Below are 20,278 nucleotides of genomic sequence, written 5' to 3' on the forward strand. Positions count from 1 at the left end.
ATTCCAGGGGAAATGCTTAAAAAAATCTGTATCATCATCATGGCTACTTGTTTTCCACTTGACCTGACATGTCCTGAAAATTGGGCTGTTTACTCAAGGCAGATGTTGCACAGAGAAAAGAAAATGAAATCCCTGTGCCAAATGTTCAGGTTGTGCTCAGTGGGGGAGCTTGTTCCTTTTGATCTTTAGCTCTGTGAATTTTGTGCATTATTGACTGTCTGACTGTTTTACACAGAAATATGTATGTTTTAATCTGTTTGATTTGAATCATCTTGCATCTGAAATTGATAATTTTGACTTTTTACAAATGTGTGCACTGAAGTTTTAATTCAAAATTGAAATTTTACACCTGCTGTGACACTTCTAGTTTATTGGATTTCCTAGAAGTGTTTCAGGTCACAACGTTGTTTTTTTTACCTTGACGTCTGGTCCTAAAACATGCAAGGACTCATAGGATCCCTGACAGTCACAAACCTCGACTGTTTTTGCAGTAAACATGGATGTCAATTTCCTAAACCTTTATTTGCATGAATACTCTGCCCCTTTGCTGTGATTGGTTTATGTATAGTGTCTATTTAATCTGGGGTTTGACCTGATAAAGTAATGATTCACTGATCCATACTGTGGTCATATAATAGCCCTCTTTCATTGAAATGTCACTGAAAAATTTAATTTATTTTATGTCTGTATTTTGTTTTTGTAATTTTTATTTAAATTCTTGATATAGTTTACACAGCAAATGATTAAAATAATCATCAATCCCCTCATTTGGGATTGATTGTGTAATTATTGGCTGTTGGAATGAGATTTGACCTCCTGCTCTGTTTGCTGTGTTATGGTGACCTGGCGCTAAAACTCACTGCAGTTTGGTTATCGACTTGGCAGCATCTTTAATTTGTTTATCCTCTTGTTTTAACCTTTCCACTGTTCCCATTGTGTCCAATGAGCCTGGCTAGATATCTGAGAGTCAGAGAGAGGAGAGGGGCAAGCAGAGAGCAACAACTCGAACGGTCCCAGTGCTGAACAGCAGATATGAGGATGATTCATGTGTGAGAGGTAGGTGGTGTGTCATGGTAGATTTTGTCTATAATTTTTTTTAGCCACCATTGTTTAAAAAAATTGTCCTAATGTTTCTCATTTCCACAGTGATTTGATTTACGGCAGAGTCTCAGGTGTGTCCAGTAATCTGGCTACAGACAGACCACTCGTACGTCATGCTGGTAGCATGCTGAGTATCAGATAAATTAAACAGCTTACTGCTAGTTTAGATGTTTTTATCTGGGTACCAGCTGCAATCAGTAAAAGCTTTTCATGTTTAGAAAAAAGTGCAAATAGGGAAATGATATGTTATAGTGTTATGAGAGAGAGAGGGCAGGGAAGTTATTTGAGAATCACTATTTGTCTGTCCATTTTCCTCTCCCCCCTACATAATAGAGGAAATGAATTAGAGGAAAAGGATCGTCCGATTAAAATAAAATCTGAAGGAGATTGGGAGGAGTCTTTTTTTGTAGCTTGGTGGGTGGAAGCTCAAAGCAGATAGGGCAAAGGGACTGGAAGAGTAGTGGACCCTTCAAGTTGGCTGACAAGCTTTATCGGAAAAAAAGCAAGAGAGACAGAGAGAGGGAGCGCAGTACTCGTCTCCACTCCCCTCCTCCCAGCAAATGGGAGAGCAAGACTAAATCATGTTGCATATCAGTGCTGTTGTGCTGTGATGTTGCTCAGGCAGAGCCCGGTGCAGAGCAGGCAGCCGTGTGGACCAGTACTCAGACCCAGGATCAGCTCAGCCTTCTCAGAGCTGGAGACCCTCTCCCCACAACGTCCCTCGCCTCCACCGCGTGCCCCCTTCAGTGACATGTACCCCGAAGAGAGCCGGGGGTCTGGAGGGGCAGTCACAGTGGACTTCCTGGAAGGGACATACGACTATGCCGCCCCCACCCCTGCCCCGACTCCTCTTTACGGCCACTCCACTACTGGCTACTACTCTGCTCCTCTGGACGCCCATGGACCACCCTCAGATGGCAGCCTTCAGTCCCTCGGCAGTGAACCTACCAGTCCTCTTGTGTTTGTGCCCTCCAGCCCCCGTCTCAGCCCCTTCATGCAGCCACCCAACCACCACTATTTGGAAACCACCTCAACACCCATCTACAGGTGAGGGAATACACTTTTTTTTAAATCACTAGTGTTGTGAGGTTTGAAAACGTTACTTTTATAGACCGCAGCAACAGGTATGAATCACTCCCTTAATATTTTAGAAATGAACGAAGTTGATATATTTTTGGCCATTACCTCTGCTTTAATCTGAGTGTTTGGTCAGTTTTGTTTGTGCTTCAGCAATTATTTAATTGAAAGAAGAGGTGCAAAAAATCAATGGACCCATCAGATTTGTTTTTCTAGTTTGATTCTTTTGCCCCCTCCTTCATAATTTCAGTAAAAAGTTAAAGAATACTATCTAAGAGGGAATAAGATCTTATTTAGTGTATCTCATTCATAATAATGCATTTATTTTTCCTAGTTTTAACACATTTTCTTCATTGACTTGGTGCGTCTTTTTAAGTGGTTACAGGGCACTTTACCACATAACTAGATTTAAAAGCTTTTACTCGCATATTATGGCATTCTCTTCACTCCCCAGAATGCAGTTTTAAACTAAACATAATTATATAACTGCATTGTTTTTATCTTTTGCTTTATACAAAACATTGCCACTATCTCCATAGAAAGGATCAAGCTTTGCCCTGGTTTCTAATTCCAGAGATTAAGGACTTTGTCAAAGACCTTGAGAGAGGAACAATACGTAAGAACAACACAAGTACACGCACAGATCGTTTCCTGGCTCACGTGGAAAAAAGTACTCTGCTTTTGTCTCTGCTTTCTGTCTCATTAATGTTGGTGTGGTAAATATTAGAATTGTAAATGTTTCCCTTTCTAAGTTTTTATGATAAAATACATTTGTTAAAGTAGTTTATGACAAAATGCCCAGCTGTACTTTATGGGGGGAAAAAAAGCATCATTGTTGTTTCAGTATTTGTATGAAAACACTTTATTATTGAGGCAATATGTGACATAATTCAACTGAGCTGAAATCTGTGGCAGGTCCAGTGTCCCCTCCAGCCAGCAGTCAGTTTCCAGAGAGGACCAGTGCGGCACCAGTGACGAGTCATACAGTGTGGGGGAGCTGGGGGCTGGAGCCGGGGGGTTTGAGATGGCCAGAGAGACGCGTTTCTGTGCTGTATGCAGTGACTATGCCTCTGGATACCACTATGGGGTGTGGTCCTGTGAGGGCTGCAAGGCCTTCTTTAAGAGGAGCATTCAGGGTACGTAACCTGTCTGCCTCAGTGTTGTGACCATACTTGGATTTCTAACTACAATACAATACCTTGAAAAATATTGATTTTTGACACAATTTTTGATACCATGCAGATGAATTAACATTGAGGGCACATACGTAAAAAAAAAAAAAAATTAAAAGATACATTTACCAATGCAATTCTATGATAACACCGACTTTTACTTTCTCAGTAAGTAGAAAAGAACAGCAGAATAACTGTAGTAAACATGAACAATAACAGCGTCAGAAAGCGTAGCTCGTACCAGTGTACTGATACTGCAGAAAATCAGTATTGAAATAGTTTGAAATATTCTGAAATGATATTACGGCTCCTACACAGTATGGAAAAGTATAGAACTGGATTTTAAAATTCCCAAGTCTGGATAAGTATGGAAAAAAGAAAACACCATGAAAAGATATTTGTTTCTAAGCTATTCCCCCTGTTTTGTTTTCTAAAATATAAAATTCAGAATTCAGAGCTCTGCTTCTAGTGCCTTACAACTGCACCAGATCTGGACATTTGTAGCCAAAGTAGTTTGAAAGGAAATGCAACGTCTTTGAATTGCACATATACATTGCATTGCAGTTGACCAAATAATAAGCTTGTACATTTATGAGTTATATTGTGATTTAGTTATCAGAGTAAAGTAAACAAACCTTTATGGCTGCATTCATCGTCATTCCCATGGACACAGTGAATTCACAAGGTTACACAGACACCGGGAAAATGTAATTATTTAAGTTTTTTCAACTTAAATTCTTAATTAATAAAGAGAGCAAAAAACTTGGGAACAATAATATGTAATATATATTATATAGTTATTTTCCAATATGTTGTGAGAAATAAAAGTATGGGAAAAATTTGTTGGTTTATCTCCTCCTAGGGCTGAGATGTTTGACCGGGCAAATTAGTTTAATCGGGCAGATCTAGGAATCTAAAAACATCCACATTAAAGAAAATGAAAGTTGGTGATTTAGCGTGCCAGCTGCGTTTGTTATTGCCCTTGTGCTAACATGCGTGTTTGTTTACATAAGAAAATAAAGTCTGCACACTAGATTATGCTCCCATAAATAATTATACTGCCGAGATAATATAATTACTACCGAGGTGACTTTACAAGCTACATGCTCTTCATTATCTTTTTTTCTTCTCATGTATCATCTTTCGTCCAGCACCTAGCCTTTTTTCTTTTTTTTCCTCTAAATATATTTTTTTATTTTCATTAAGGACAGGGAACACTATACAAAAAAGCATAACATCAACAGCAACAATAAGAGTCGGAGTCCATCACAACCACAAACAACAACAACAACACGTACAGCAAAAAAAACCAAAAACAAAACAAAAGCAATCATGAAGCAAACGACAAAACAATAATGATTAGGGAACCTCAATGTGGACTTTTTGTCTTTTGTTTGATTTGTTGTTATCATTTAGCCCAGTACTGCTTCCAAATGGCTGATACTTAAAAAATAAACAATTATCTCTAGCACCTAGCCTTTTTGTTATCTGGATGTGCGTGCACATTTTAGTCAACATGAAGCCAAAATAAACAGCAGGACACTACCAACCATATAAGTTTATAATATTTATTATATATATATATATATATATATATATATATATATATATATATATATATATATATATATATATATATATGTTTTTTCACAGCATCCAAAGCCTCATCTGTTCTCAGTGATGATGTTGTTGTATGTTTTATTTATTTAGGATTTATTTTTTCCACACTCCAATGTCTGAAAATGCGTATGAATCAGGGGCTGCTCTTTAAAAGGATGTACCTGTATAATCATGATTTTATATTATTATATCAGTGGCTTAACATTGTTTTAAAATGGCAATAATATTGTTTAATTCAATTATTTCTGGGACAATATATCCCCAAACAAAAGTAGTTGCTGTCACAGGCTTAATTACCTGTAACCTCAGAAATAGCTGTCAAACTGGAGCTGAATGAAGGAGGAAAAAAGGGAAGTAATAAATTGTGACATTGCGAAAAAGGGATTTTAATTTAAGGAAGAAGAATTTAAAGTTTTAGCAATTGCTCTCTGTTTGCATCTCATGCCCTCAATACAACACAGTGTGCAACCTCCATGTGCTGCCTCTGTGCACAGATCAAAACTTTACCTGACGGAGGCTTAGTCATGTTCGTTGTGTGACGCTTCGGCACATTGATGAGTCTTGCAATGGAAGACTAGTCATATAAAGAAATCAGTAGTCTCCATGGCAATGACAAAGCCAAGATGCCACGTTTTAATTTTCTCCATCTCAGATCCATTTAAAATGGGTATAGAGTGTTCCTGGCTCCCTACTAAAAAACGTCTGAGCTGAACACTGGAGTGGGGAGCTTGAAGTAATAGATTTTCTTCCATTTCAGGTCACAATGACTATATGTGCCCGGCTACCAATCAGTGTACTATTGACAGGAATCGGAGGAAGAGCTGCCAGGCTTGCCGTCTCAGGAAGTGTTATGAAGTGGGCATGATGAAAGGCGGTAACGTCAGCAGATTTACCATCTTTTCCAAGACCAATCTCTTTTAAATTTGCTTCATTTTACGTAATGTTGTTTTTGCTGTCTATTACTACATTCAAGTGCATTATTATTGGTTATCCTGTTGTTTTTATCTGTTTCTTTCTTGGTTAAACTGATTTTTTTTTTTGCAAAATTTACCCTTCATGTGTATTGTTTTCATGTCGGCAAACTAAGCTAATTTGAATCCCCTCCTCTTAACAATTTTAAACCATAAACTAATAGCCATCTATTTAGCTTGTTGCTGTAAGTACTGGCACAAATGTGAGAGTGCTGGTGGATGCAGATAAGCTTGAGACTAACTTTAACATGACCTTGAAGTAATTTCCTCTTAAGGAGTACAAGTACTGATTAAAACACACCCACAGTTTTGTTTTCATACTTCTTAAATCACACAGGCATCCATATAATGTGAACTTTGTGGCAAAAACAGGATATGAGGTTATGTGTGAGCGATGTCAAGGAAAAAGCCTGACTGTGTGCATGCATGTTTGTGGCTTTTTTGCATTTTCTTTCTGTGTGCCTAAGGTGTGCGCAAGGACCGGGGGCGTGTTTTGCGACGTGACAAACGACGGACTGGCACCAGTGACAGAGACAAGGCCTCTAAGGATCTGGAGCACAGGACAGCGCCCCCTCAGGATGGGAGGAAACGCAGTAGCAGCAGCGCTTGTGGTGGAGGAAAATCATCGCTGACAGGCATGCCTCCTGATCAGGTGCTCATTCATGTGGGCATATTTTGAAATACCTTGTTGTGGTTCAAATTGTTTTCTTGGGGGAAATTTTGAATCATCATGAATATACAGATATTCATATAAAGTATCTTGGAAGTGTGGCTAATGACTGTTCAGATATGTTTGTAGTCACTTTAAATCACTTCATAGCTTAATGACTTATATTTCTGTGGTTAAAATTCTCTGTTTCTCTGCTGATACCCAGGTGCTCCTCCTGCTCCAGGGTGCTGAGCCCCCAATACTGTGCTCCCGTCAGAAGATGAGCCGACCCTACAGTGAAGTCACCATGATGACCCTGCTCACCAGCATGGCTGATAAGGAACTGGTCCACATGATCGCCTGGGCCAAAAAGCTTCCAGGTACTGCTTAGCGTGGCAAGGTAGCCACACCACTTTTTCTTTAATTAATAATTCTTTGCAGAGTTTGAATGTAATATGTTTGAAAAACATCTGGCAAGTAGGAAAAAAGAAAAAAAAACAACATTTAGCATATACAAGTATTTTTCACACCCATATAGTTTTTGTTTAAGATTTGACTGCAGGATGTGTTTACTTGATGAAAACAACTGTTATTTTAAAGGAGCAGTAACAAAGATTTGCTGACCCTTGTGTAAGGTTACTGTAACAGAAAGCATCTAGAAGATGTTGATAGAGTGACTGATCAGTGACAATAGCTTTACCAGATGTTGAGATTTGTCCTTTATAGAAATATTCTGGCTTCAAATTTGTTTTGGAGCAAAAACCCTTGACTAACTGGAATGTTACAACTCTCTTGAGACTGGCCAGGAGTCTGGTGAGGTTCTGGGGCCATTAATATAAAACATATCCTGTCTGTAATGTGGTCTGGAGGGAATTATTTTTATTTTTATTTATTTATTTAAAAGGGACCATGCACAGCTCAAAGCATAAATGTTACAATTTGATACACAGCACCAGATTTTAGCTTAGAGCTAATTTGCATCTGCAGTCCCTCGGCAGGTCAGAACAAATACACAGCACAATGACATGACAATACAAAATTGTACAAGAGGAAAAAGAAAAAAGACATGCAAGACAAATAATACACACAGTAGCACATGGGGTAAAGTGATACAAAAAAGAAGACAGACAGTGCAACATAAAACTACACAAAAAGCACATCACTTGTAAAACACAATAAAAAGCTACATACAACAACACAAGTGAATTGCAGTTGGTTGCACAACTTTAATCTTTGGCTAGAATTAACCAACTCTCCTTTCCACACCATGTTTTCACATATTGCCAAATAACTTAGAAGTGATGTCTGACAGATAGATGCCAAGCGAAAAAGACAGTCTTGTACAACTGCCCTAAAACCAAATGTTACATAACAGCATGAATAACAAAATCTCATGTGATCATAAATTAAATGATCCAAATAAAAATGCTTTTGTTAGTCTTACTTCGTAAAAGGACGCTTTGCTGATTTTCCACCAGCTTTGTATCATAATAATGTAGGTAGTATGTGTCATTGATCTGTGGTAAACTTCCCTCCATCTAACCAGTGCCCAGATCTCCCTGTTCATTACCTAGCTCCTCCTATGCACTGAATGATGTGTTTCCCATCATCCAGCAGATTTTTACTGGTTCTGGGCAAGTTAATTAAAGTACAGTTAGCATTTTCGTGTGCCTGTCACCACGGACACAAAGAGTATAGAAGTGGATTGAAAGAGAGCACCGCCCCTCTCTCTCTCCCTCTCGCAAACGCAGACCAATATCTGATCGAATGGTAAAACTAGCCAGTACTGATAAAATATAAAACCAAGACTCTGCTCTTGCGTTGCCTATTTCTCGCCTAAAATGTCACAGCTGTAACATGAGAGTTTGTGAAAAGGATGTGGGTGTCCTGTATTATAAAAACTCAGGCTGGAAAAAACTGAGATCAAACAGTAAAACTAAGCAGCACTGATCAAATATGAATAGATTTTGTGAGGTTCCTGTTTCTCACCACAGTTTTTTTTTTTTTTGGAAACTTATTTTAGTGCACTGTTTATCTGGAATACAAGATTGTTACTTACCCACCAGCAGAAGCATTTAATGATCTGGTGCCGTGCTTATAAGATTATAGGATTTTTAGACTTCAGGATTCCAAGTAAAATAAAAGCTTTGCAGTGCAAACTTTATTTCTAAAGGTTATTAACATAATTAGGTCTTTAAACCAGAATGATTACTCACTATTTAATAATGTCCTTGCTTATACTGCAAATGTAGCCATGGATAGATATACAAAAAAACTTGCTCAGTAATTACAGATGTGAGGTCAGGTGATTAATATATGAGTCAAGTCTGCTGGAGCACCATGACATGTCTTCATGTCCAGTTAAGAATGTATTTTCAAAAGCTTAGAAGCAGAGACTTTCTTGAACATTCAAATATACAGATGTACTCTGTGACGGAGGATGTTCTGCTTGATTGTTGCCTGTTTGATGGCTTGGGGAACAGCAAAGTGATGGGAGCCTCTATAGTGAAGCCACACACACATATGCAGAGCCATTATAGCGATGGTTATTACAGTCATCACCCTTGAGAGGATTGTTTGGCCAATTCTTTGGCACCCCACAGAGCCTAAATGCAGTATAGGACACATCACCCTTTTGCACACACACTCACGCACGCACGCACGCACGCACGCACGCACGCACGCACGCACGCACGCACGCACGCACACACACACACACACACACACAGCAGGCACCCTAAATGAGTAAATCCTTATTTTGAGGTATTACAACCTTGTGCGTCACTAAAAGCCCAAAGGCACACAGTTTTAATTGCGAGGGGTCCCAAAAAGGGTGCAGAGGGCACAATGGGAGTGAATTGGCTGTAATTACATATAAATTGACGCAGCTGAGTGCCAGCGATAAGGCTTCGTGTGAGAGCAGAGAGATTACAGACAGTTTCATTAAAGTAGCCATTCCCTGCCAGAAAACAAGTGGCTTGCATACTTTTATTTTTATGAGTGGGATGAAGGTGTACAGAAAACATTTAACTTAGGAGTGTTAATATTCAACACCATATTGCAGTTACCACCCACTCCTCCGAGTAATCAGCACTGACACTTTTTGACACCAGATTTGTGTTTGGATTTGGTCTTTCAAAAGTACTGCTGTGATCAGGATGAAACACATATTTTCCTGTGTTTTTAGAAACGATTATATGGTGTTAATTTGAGAGTAGAGCTGCAAGGATTATCATAAAATAGAACTTCACTTAGCTTGAAAAAAAATTCTGTGCAGCAGGTTAAATGCAAAGTTAGAAGAGTGCAGAAACATGTGCAATAAACAATAATGATAATAATATAGCAGAAAAAGTAAATTTATAGCCAATATAAAATGCAATATATAGCAAATATAAACTTAATATAAAACTAGATAATAATAAGTTACAAAATACAAATAGATACAAACCAATATACACAATGACATAAATAGGTTACAAGTATGGATGATAAACATAGATATAAGTATTTTAGTCCATTAATTTGTGTTTTCAAATTGTGTTTTCAGCCTCTTAAATATGGACATTTCCTTCTTTGCTCAGTTTTACAGGGTCCCCACAGTCATGATATTCCTGGAAAAGTTTGGAAATTAAACTGTTTTCCAGGCATGGAAATGGTTTGGAATTGAGAGTGCTTTGAAAAAGTTTTGAACATATATTGCCAAATGTGTCATATAATATTGGCGATTTAAATTTGTTCAAAAAAATCCTAAAACATGTCTAGCATTCTATTATACAAAGTATGTTACTTGTATTACTTATTTAAAATCTAGTACCCTGTTGTGTGACCATTGAAACATCACTTGTATTATGTGATACATATTGTCCAGACAGACATTGCATCAAGGCCAAGTCACCAGTATAGGGTCATGAAAATAGGGTAAAATATAATGAAAAAGTTTTGAAAACAGGTAAAAATATGTGAGAACCCTGGTTTTATATCATATTAAACTGATATCTTTGGGTTTCGGACTGACACAACCAGATATTTAAAACACATCGTCTTGGACTTTGAGAAACCAATATGGACATTTTTAACTTTTTTTCATAATTTTCTGACATGTTATTAATGATAAGTTGAGAAAAGAAAAATGAAAATAGTCATTAGTTGCAGCCCTACTTGAGAGGTTGTTAGCTAAAGACCTGATATGGCTTCTGGACTGTTGCTCAGAACTATAAAATGTGTTAAATCTACTCTCACTTGGTGTGAATCATCTTGGTACTTTCATAAAATGCTTGTTGGAGTTCACTTTATGCATGTTTTTCAAGGTTTCCTGCAGCTGGGCCTCCATGACCAGGTTCAGCTGCTGGAGAGCTCCTGGCTGGAGGTGCTGATGATCGGGCTCATCTGGAGGTCCATCCACTGCCCAGGCAAACTCATCTTTGCACAGGACCTCATACTGGACAGGTAGCTATCGACTTCTCGGTGACATGAAACTTTTTAAATCTCTGTGTTCCCGCTTTTCCTCCCTATTTCTCTGTCACTCTCACACACATCTTAAGAGTGATACATCAGCATTGTAGATTTTCCATCTCACACCTTTCCAGCCATTGTGCCATACCAAAGCGTCCGCCAAAGAGTGAAAGACTAATTACATGTTCCCCATGGAGAGGAGAGCAGCCTCTCTCTCACCTGAAATACACCCTCATCATTACAGTGCTGAGCTGGCAACCAGGACAGAGATTTAATCAAAGACTCAATGCAAGGAATGATGGAAAAGGAAGAACGATGACGAAGAGAAGGAGGCGGACGAGCGAGAGCCAAATGACAAACAGAGAAAACAAAAAAAAAAAAAATAGAGATGCAGAGAGACTTGAGACATGGCTGTTTTCTGCTTTGCAGGCACAGCCTGTTCCCTCCATTTCCCCTCTGTTCAAAGTAAACAAGCTGGCCAAACCACGGTATCTACCTCTGAGAGAGAGAGAGAGGTGCAGACAGACAGAGAGAGACAGACAGGCAGCTTTTACCCTCTGATGTGTCTGATGGTCCCATTTGATTCAAAATGTATTATGGAGTATTATCTCTAAAACCTGGTCCCTGTATAAGTGTCCTCAGCAATTGGACATGATGACTAAAATGCTGTGGGTCAGGGTTGACAAATTCCCTTGGCTCTGTGCTGTCCGAGTTTATCTTGCACTCTAGCCACTGGATGTCATCCATCTTTCCGTCACTTTTCAACTGTGCTGACAAATGGAGAGTTGCACTGATTCAGTCCATTAGTTGTTTATCTGGACGCTCTTTGGATAGCTTCATGGTCGCAGAAGTCAGGGTTTTTTTTTCTACTGATGGTGCAATGCAGCTCAGATTTCTGTCAAATGCACTCTGTCTTTTATGTTGTATTAAAGGTCCAGTGTGTAGGATTTAGGGGCAGAAATGGAAGATAATATTTGTAGCTATGTTTTTATTAGTGTATTTTCTGCCGAAAATAAGAATTGTTGTTTTTGTTACCTTATATCTACATACAGAGCAGGTCCTCTTCCATGGAGTCTGTCATGTTGTTATACAGTAGCCCAGAATGGACAAATAAAACACTGGCTCTAAATAGGCGCAGAGCATTTGCGTTTTTGCATTGGCCACTGTAGTTCTCCTACACACTTGGCACAAAGGAGAAGTTTCAGTTCTGCAACCTCATTGCTCGATGTCATGTCACTAAATCCCACACACTAGACCTTTAAAATCATGTTTGCTCCAGGTATGACATTATTCTGTAGACTGACACGGAAGTTAGCTCTGCACTGGTTCCCTCGTCAAAAAGTCTAGGGGATTTTTTCATTTGGGATTTTGGATTACTGCAGAAAATAAGTTCTGTGGGAAACAAACGTTCATGATACTTACATGTTTTGTTCAGCAAGATCATCTTCACAAATGAATGTCACTTTTAGGATTTTTGAAGCCTAAATGAAATTGCCAGAGGTAAAAAGCTAAAGTTAGCCTATAAACAGACTACACTACGGTCATATGATTTAATGTCGGCACCACTACAAAGCTGTAAAACCGTGTTCGGTGCGGTACCAAGTGATGACGTTCTGTAATCTCATTTCGCAACTTGTCAGCAGCTTCCTTTTTAAAGACACGTGAAAGCTTCAGAATTTGAGAGTGGGGAATTTACTGATCTATTTTTTGTTGTAGAACAAAACTTAAAAGTCTCTTCAGCTTGTGTTTACCACAGATTTTATTTTAGGCTTCTAACCAAAAGGCCATTCAAAAAACAGATTGACTTAAAGATGAAGGAACCGAGGGTTCTAAAATGCTGACTCATTTCCAGGTTTTCAGACTCAGTACTGGGGCTCTCTCTGTGTGACATTTAAACACAAAAGGGAAGAGAAATCCAGCCTCTTAAAACTAAACCTTCCTGTTTTCTTTCATTCTGCTCTCTAGGAGCGAAGGAGACTGTGTTGAAGGCATGACTGAGATCTTCGACATGCTGCTGGCCACTGCCTCCCGCTTTCGCTTGCTCAAACTCAAACCCGAGGAGTTTGTCTGCCTTAAAGCTATCATCTTGCTCAACTCTGGTGAGGCAACATGTGTGAGTGTGTGTTTACAGTTTGAGACACATTCTTGTGAAACATTTTCAGAGAAACTGATGTCTGCAAACTCTGAACAGCAGAGATACTGCTCTAAAAACAAAAGCTCTCTAGCCTAATTTTTTAATTGCACACAGTTTTGTCTGCATGCACACAGCTGTGTCACAGGTTACTATATTTGTTCCAGAAAGTAAATATTGAACAGTGTCAAACTAAACCCACAGAGGTGAAGCTCTGAACGATACTCAGGCACATCAGGCGAACAGAGTGTTCTGGAAGGGCCTGTGCCGCCAATATGCCCGATAACCGTTTCCTTGACAACATGAGGCAGCACAGAGGGCTGTGTTTGTCCCGGAGATTGAGATATTCTATGTTGGAAACTGAGTAGACACAAAAACCAACACGATGACACCACTGGCACAGCTGCTAGAGCTGGATGAACGTTCGATTGCTGTGTAGGCAAAACTGCATCTGCAATAAATGCTCTGCTTCTATATGGATGTGAGTCAGATCACCTATCAAGTTAATATGATTTTGGTTTTTAGCTTGAATTTGCTGCCGTGTTTCCTCTGTCAGGTGCGTTCTCTTTCTGCACCGGCACCATGGAGCCGCTCCACGACACTGCGGCAGTGCAGAACATGTTGGACACCATCACAGACGCTCTCATACATCACATCAGCCAATCGGGGTGCTCGGCTCAGCAGCAGTCGAGACGGCAGGCCCAGCTGCTCCTCCTGCTCTCCCACATCAGGCACATGAGGTAAAATTTAATTTGGAGGAGGTCTCTTTTAAGTCTTTCGATTTCAGCATGTTCTGCTGAGAAGGGTGCCTCAGTAATACATAGTGGTTCTTTGAGATGGTGGGGGCTTAAAAGGTAAATACTTTAAAAGGTATTTATGATTGGTACAAACCAATCATAAATACATCATATTAACAAGTATTGTCTGTCTCTAAAGCCTGATATAGATTATTCAGTTGTCGTCCAAGCACTGTTAAAAACACATCAGTTATCTTGACTGTTACACTGAGTGACATTGTTCTTCATTACAACAATCACAGGCTGTGTGATTTATGCTGTCATTCTCACATACATCATCCTGCTGCTGTAAATATTATTCTGAGCAGAAAGTAGTCCTCAACAAATGCTTTATCTCCTGTCAGATTAACATGACACTAAAACTTCAGTGCCCATTTATTAATCTTTACAAAAAAGTAAATAACAAAGTGAAATATTTCTACTTTATTAATCCCTGAAGGGAAATTGAACTGTCAACTGACAATTCGATGTCTGACTTAAAACACACAAACATATTGGCAAGGCATTGACAGACCAATAGAAACACATATAAACATTGAAAACTAACAATGATGACGATGCTTAACTGAGGAGCTGCTGGAGGAGCGCTAAAAAAGTCCAGTCATATTGCACAGACCCAAGCTATATTTCAAACCATATTGCACAGTCCCACTAGGTGCTCTCATAGAGCTGCCCTGTACGACCCTTAGTCTCGAACACTACCTCGACCCTGAAGAGAAGAGCTGTAGAGCCGGATCGCTCTGCTAATAAAAGATTTTCTCAGTCTGTCTGTTGAATGAACAGCATAAGGTCGGTGTGTGACAGAAAAAGAAGGGAAGTCAGGCACATAGTTGATTTGTGGACAGGAAACAATTATGTATATATAAAAAACTCCAGTCTTATTAAACGTATAACAACCCAATTTTCTGCTTCTAGTGGCCTCTTAATCCAAACAATCACAAAAGATGGAGCAATGCCTTCATTTCATTCAGTTTGTCCTTGTTAGGATTCCCCGTGTTTTATTGTTCGGGAGGTTTTTATCGGGAACTAAATCGTCCACAGAGGTCTCCTCCTCTCCAAAACAAAAGGACCTGGTGATTTAAACTGATACAAACACTTAACAAAGCAGTTTCACGCAAAGCATCTGTGTTTCTAACACAGTGTTCGGCACGGCAGGGGCTAGAGCTAAGCTGCTACTAACATTTGCTCAGCTTGTCTCTCTGTCCGATCCCCAAAAACCTCCATGCAGTTAAAACATTGTTAAAAACGACCAAGATCTAAAAAGTGTATTCTAAAATGTGGCTTAAAACTTGATTAAAAATCAATTTCTGATTGCTTCTTGGAGACAACCTCACATGGGCAGAGGGGATTTAACTCCACTGACAGGCAACAGTGACCAAATGATAAAGATCATGTCTCTAATTAAAATGACAGATTTCTCTGGTTTTAAACATTGATGGAAAGTCTGGGATGAAGTAGACAACCCAACTAAATATGTAACATTGGTCAAGTTGTTTTTAGACATTGTAATTGAGGAGAGAAGTGAAAAAAAACCTGAACAAGAAATAAATGAAGAAAAAGCAACTATGGAGCAAGATACAGAAACATTAAGAACATGAATACAATCTCAATACAAGCTGTTGCTTAAGAACAAGAGAAGTTTGTTTTCCAGAACATATTAATGCATAAAATTCTACACCCATGCAGAGCCCTCAGGGATGTAGAAAGCAGTATGTAACTTCCCTCAGTGTGCGTTTTGTTTCTGCCTGCAGCAACAAAGGTATGGAGCATCTCTACAGCATGAAGTGCAAGAACAAAGTGCCGCTGTACGACCTGCTACTGGAGATGCTGGACGCTCACCGTATCCACCGCCCTGACAGAACGGGTCAGGCCTGGTCCCAGGCTGACGGAGAGTGTCCGTCCACCAACAATAGTGGCAGCAGCGGCGGCTCCTCAGCTGGTTCCAGTTCAGGACTCCGAGTCAGTCACGACAGCTCGAGCAGAGCGCCCACAGTCCTGCAGTACGGGGGGTCCCGCTCTGACTGCACCCACATCCTATGAAGACGGAGTACCATCTGAAGGTCAAGTCATTTTTATGAGTGATGGGTGTCGCACAGGGTGTTGAATGAAATATAAAGGTTGTATTTGAATTCATTTCATGAGATAATTATTTATAAATTAAGTGATTTTATAGCTGTGACTGTTTAGGGAGAACTTTTTCCTTTGCACTACTTCAGTTCACTACAACATGAACTTCAATGCAGTTAATCTTTCATGCCGTCTTTCATAGTATCTGTTGGTCTCTACCAGCTTTACAGCTCAGCTCGTCATTTACAAACAGCAGGTCGTATTGTGGTGCTGTGTTAGCGCCGGTGATTTGAAATTATCAGCAGCTAATTTTTCTTTTTCATCGTCTCGACCAAAGTGCACTTCGTCTTGGGTTTAAGGGGCTATTGGGCATTATGTTGACTTTTACATTTTAGGGATAATTACTTCCTAAACTATAACAAAACTGGTTAAAATTACTGTGTAATTCATTTTTGTTTAAATTTCAGCTAAGACTAAACATTAGGCATTGTGTCTCATGCACACATTTTAAATTTTTATTTAATTTTATAATACTTTTTTTTTAATACTTTTTGAAGAACAGTATTTCAGTGATAAAATTATAAAATGGACAGTGGCTGAGGATAAATCTGTTGAAATTTTAATAACAAAAAATTGCACCACCAAATCCTAGAGCACTGAATTCATGATGAAAGAGGCCAAACTTTACTGTTGGGAAACTTCAGTCTGTCCACAGCTTTTTGTGTAAAGTAGGTTTGTTCATTATGTTTACTTGCACCAAAGTTATCTTAAATATGCGTTTGTGCGTATGTGAGGCAAAGAGACTGCAAGAGAGAGACCGAGGGAAATCTGAGGCAATGAGCTGCAAGGCTGATTTTATGCATAGGTTTTTGTCTTGATGCAGTTGTTCAACATTTTAACCACTTCAAAGCTAAAACCGGGAATTGTTCATCCACTTATTCAGAGATATCATGTTAAGTTTGTCTGGATTTACACACCTACCAAAAAACTAGTCGTCATAATGTATGTGTGCGTAGGCAATTGTTGTTATCTCTGTTTAAATAGACCGAATTGATCCGATTGTGAAGACAATCATCAAGTATTTCCGTAACTAACGCAATTGATAGGTTTATTAAACATCAGAAAATTGGAGCCCATAGTGACATATTCAGTGAATAAATAAATAAATAAAATTCTGTCTAGCCAACAATTTCAATCCCAAAAGAATTAAATTTACTATCACAAACCACACAGAAAAGCAGAAAATCCTCGAGATTTGTTCAGAGAAAAACTTGAAAGCTGCAACTAGGAAATATTTGGCATTTTTGTATGAAAAATGACTAATTGTTTTGATTGTCCATATAGATGTGAATTGTTTTCCTATCAACCGACTTAATGATTAATTGACTCATCGTTTCAGCTGTACTCGTAGTTCTCAAAAAATACAGGGAATGAAAATGTATGTTGTCAGGATAGAAATGATAAAAAGATGAATTCATGAAGAGATCTTTGTTTTTCTCACACGCCTTCACAGTGAATGGAGAATATCAAAGCATCTGTTTACAAACTCTCACACAGCTAGCGCAGTAAAATCCAAGTCTGTTATCTTGTTGTATGCTCAGTTCTTCCCAAACATGCAGTTTTGCTAAAACGTCCCCTCTTAAATAACGAACAGTCCCTATCCCTTACCATCAAAAGAGGCCGGCGCAGCGATATAACGCCTAGTTCAGTTAAAGTCCGATCAAGGTGTTTACATGACAGAAAAGCTCGACTTCAAATCAAATTATTTGTGTGTTAGTCCGTATTCGAGAAAATCAATTTACTACGATTTCAGTCGGACTAACATGTTTATATGTATTTCAAAAGTCCGGTTTAGTCGGAATAACACCATAATTCGACTTTTTCTCACATCAGCTGGCAGTGTAAAAGGAGTTTTGGTTTTACTGCACGAACTGTGTGAGAGTTAACAGCTGTTTTGATATAGTTTTGCTGTTGTTGCTGTGAACCTTCAGGACTTAAATTCATGAAGAATGTTTGCCTCTTTTGGATTCTTCGGTTACCGTAGAGGTATGCAAACCAATTTTTTTCATGAGTTCAACTTTGCGCAGTGAGTAATTGATAAACAAATAGTTATTTTGCAGGTGAAGTATCCCTTTAATTTGTCAAATGTGATGTCTGCCGCAGACAAGTGTAAAGCCTCCATGCAGGATTAAAAAAGATACTGGATTTGGCCACTTGAGCTGTTCAGTGTAAGTCCAGTCAAACCTGAGCTGACTGTCATTTGTTGGTGTGTATAAAAATAAAATGTTTTATTGGGAAAATATTGTTCATCACATTGTTTCTCGTTAATCCAAAGTCAAGTCCAAGAATACACAGAAGTAAATATTTTATGTTTTTATTATTTGCAAAGAGTATTCTTCATGAAGTTGGCATTAGCAAACTGTACATACATAAATAACCATTTTCATATTTCATCATTTTTTTACAGATTCTGTTTTAACAACGCAGTGACTCTGATGTCTCATCACTGCAGAATAATTATCGCAGTTATTACAAAGCTCACTACTTCATGTCGCAACGTCCACTAAAACACTACCAGTGATTGTTTGGTGTTCTTAAAAGCAGGGGGCTTTCAAGTGCATGCTCAAACAGAAAGATAAAAAAATAACTGCCTGTATTCAAAGGCATTTCAACAAAAATATACAAATCAGTTGAGAGCGGATATCTTTTTTCCTTTTTTTTAAATATTTGCCCAGTTGATTAAATACTGAAATTAAAAACAGGAATTACAAGCCTTGGCTTTTGGGAAGAGAAGTCGGCCACCTTGGCTGGACGGCTTCAGTGCAGTACCTTCGACAGTGCCCATGTCAGTGCTATAGGTTCAGATTCTAGCTTTAATCACATAAAGACTTCATTTCCAATTTTTTCTAAAATGTGTAAAGCTAAAAACATTAAGTTGATCCTTCAGGAAGTCCTGTTTTCTGTTCTTTTTCAGTCGTTACGTCCAAGTAGTTCTTCAAATGGAAACTTCACACCTGAGACTGCAAGTGATTGCTACTCAAACTGCAAGTCTACTGTACAATTTACAGGTACAATATGTCACACTCAAGGTGGTGCGCTAGCTTCATCAATACTAACAATCTATTCACTGATTGAACGCTAAATAAATAGTAGCAGCACTGGATATCATGGACAAAAAGCAACTTTGGCTCCCAACATACGGTATATAAATAGTGCTTTGTTTTCATTGATTTCTCAGGTTCCTTCAGAAACCTTAAAAAATAATATACACATTTAAGTTAAAACAACATGAAATACTTAGATTGGGGTAGAGGGGTGTCTCCAGATGAAGGTCCATTTACTCTGGAGGGTTTAAAGGGTTTCAGGAGAGTGAGTGTGCAATGTTGGTGTGTCTTAATCCATGTTTGCTCCCCAGCAGGGGAAGAGTTTGTTGCTTCAGGGCACGGGGTGAAGAGGAAACATTCAGTGGAGTCCTTGGCGAAGCAGTAGGTAGATATTAAGCTACTTCTCATATGGGTGGAGGTCCGTTGGTGTAGCGCAGCATGGGATGGAAGGAGCGGGCAAAGTTGTTGGCATGGTGACAGCTGTAGTCTTCCTCAGTCATGGGTACCAGGCAGGCCAGGCCGATGAGGAGCAGGAGGAGCAGCTGGACGGGAAGTGCAGCCCTGAGGACCCGCAACAGGAAGGACTGGCCTTTTGAGGAGGAGGAGGAGGAGGAGGTCGACGAGGAGACACCGTCCGGAAGGTCAGAACGGGAGGAAACGCAACCAACGGCGCCTGGTGATCTGCTCCGGCTGTGGGAAGACAGAGTTAAGTAAAGCACAGCACAGACCTGAGCTCACTAGAATCTGCAAGTCATGTTTTGACAAAACCCCTTGATTTTTAAATTTCTTAAAATTTAAGTTTTGTGTGCTCCAACCTCATGGGTTAAAAAGAATACTTCATCTGCCCATTTTTTTAATATAAATTACTCACCCAACTTTATGTTTTAATGACATACTATTATATTTTATCATATAAAAAAAAACATTTATTTTTTGTGACATACCATACCATCAATTTTTTTTTCATATTTCTAACATCTTACTACACTTTGCGTTTTAACTCCATACCATACAATGACTTTTTTATATTTTAATGGCACTCTACACCATTACTTTATTCATATTTTAAACAACATACTATGACGTTTCTATCTTTTTTTTATGAAATTCTATACTGATATTTTGACTTTTTGTAGC

At 38.9% G+C, this 20,278-nt stretch overlaps 2 protein-coding genes across 2 annotated transcripts in view; one reads left to right on the forward strand and one right to left on the reverse strand.

The window, feature by feature from the left end:
• Positions 1–766: 766 nt before the first annotated feature.
• Positions 767–18,337, forward strand: esr1 (estrogen receptor 1). The gene is made up of 10 exons (XM_042503722.1): positions 767–1,056; positions 1,723–2,148; positions 3,094–3,314; positions 5,728–5,844; positions 6,409–6,593; positions 6,817–6,970; positions 10,898–11,036; positions 13,008–13,141; positions 13,730–13,913; positions 15,722–18,337. Exons 1-10 carry the CDS (start codon positions 1,046–1,048, stop codon positions 16,008–16,010), a joined length of 1,860 nt encoding a protein of 619 aa, XP_042359656.1. The 5' UTR covers positions 767–1,045; the 3' UTR covers positions 16,011–18,337.
• A 58-nt stretch (positions 18,338–18,395) lies between these two features.
• The window catches only part of syne1a (spectrin repeat containing, nuclear envelope 1a), a 187,184-nt gene continuing 185,301 nt past the window's right edge, over positions 18,396–20,278 (reverse strand). The window contains 1 exon segment of the mRNA XM_042503721.1: positions 18,396–19,831. Within this exon segment, the coding sequence (XP_042359655.1) occupies positions 19,546–19,831 (286 nt within the window). The 3' untranslated portion in view covers positions 18,396–19,545.

This window comes from Plectropomus leopardus, chromosome 16, assembly GCF_008729295.1.
Source record: "Plectropomus leopardus isolate mb chromosome 16, YSFRI_Pleo_2.0, whole genome shotgun sequence".
Taxonomy (NCBI): domain Eukaryota; kingdom Metazoa; phylum Chordata; class Actinopteri; order Perciformes; family Serranidae; genus Plectropomus; species Plectropomus leopardus.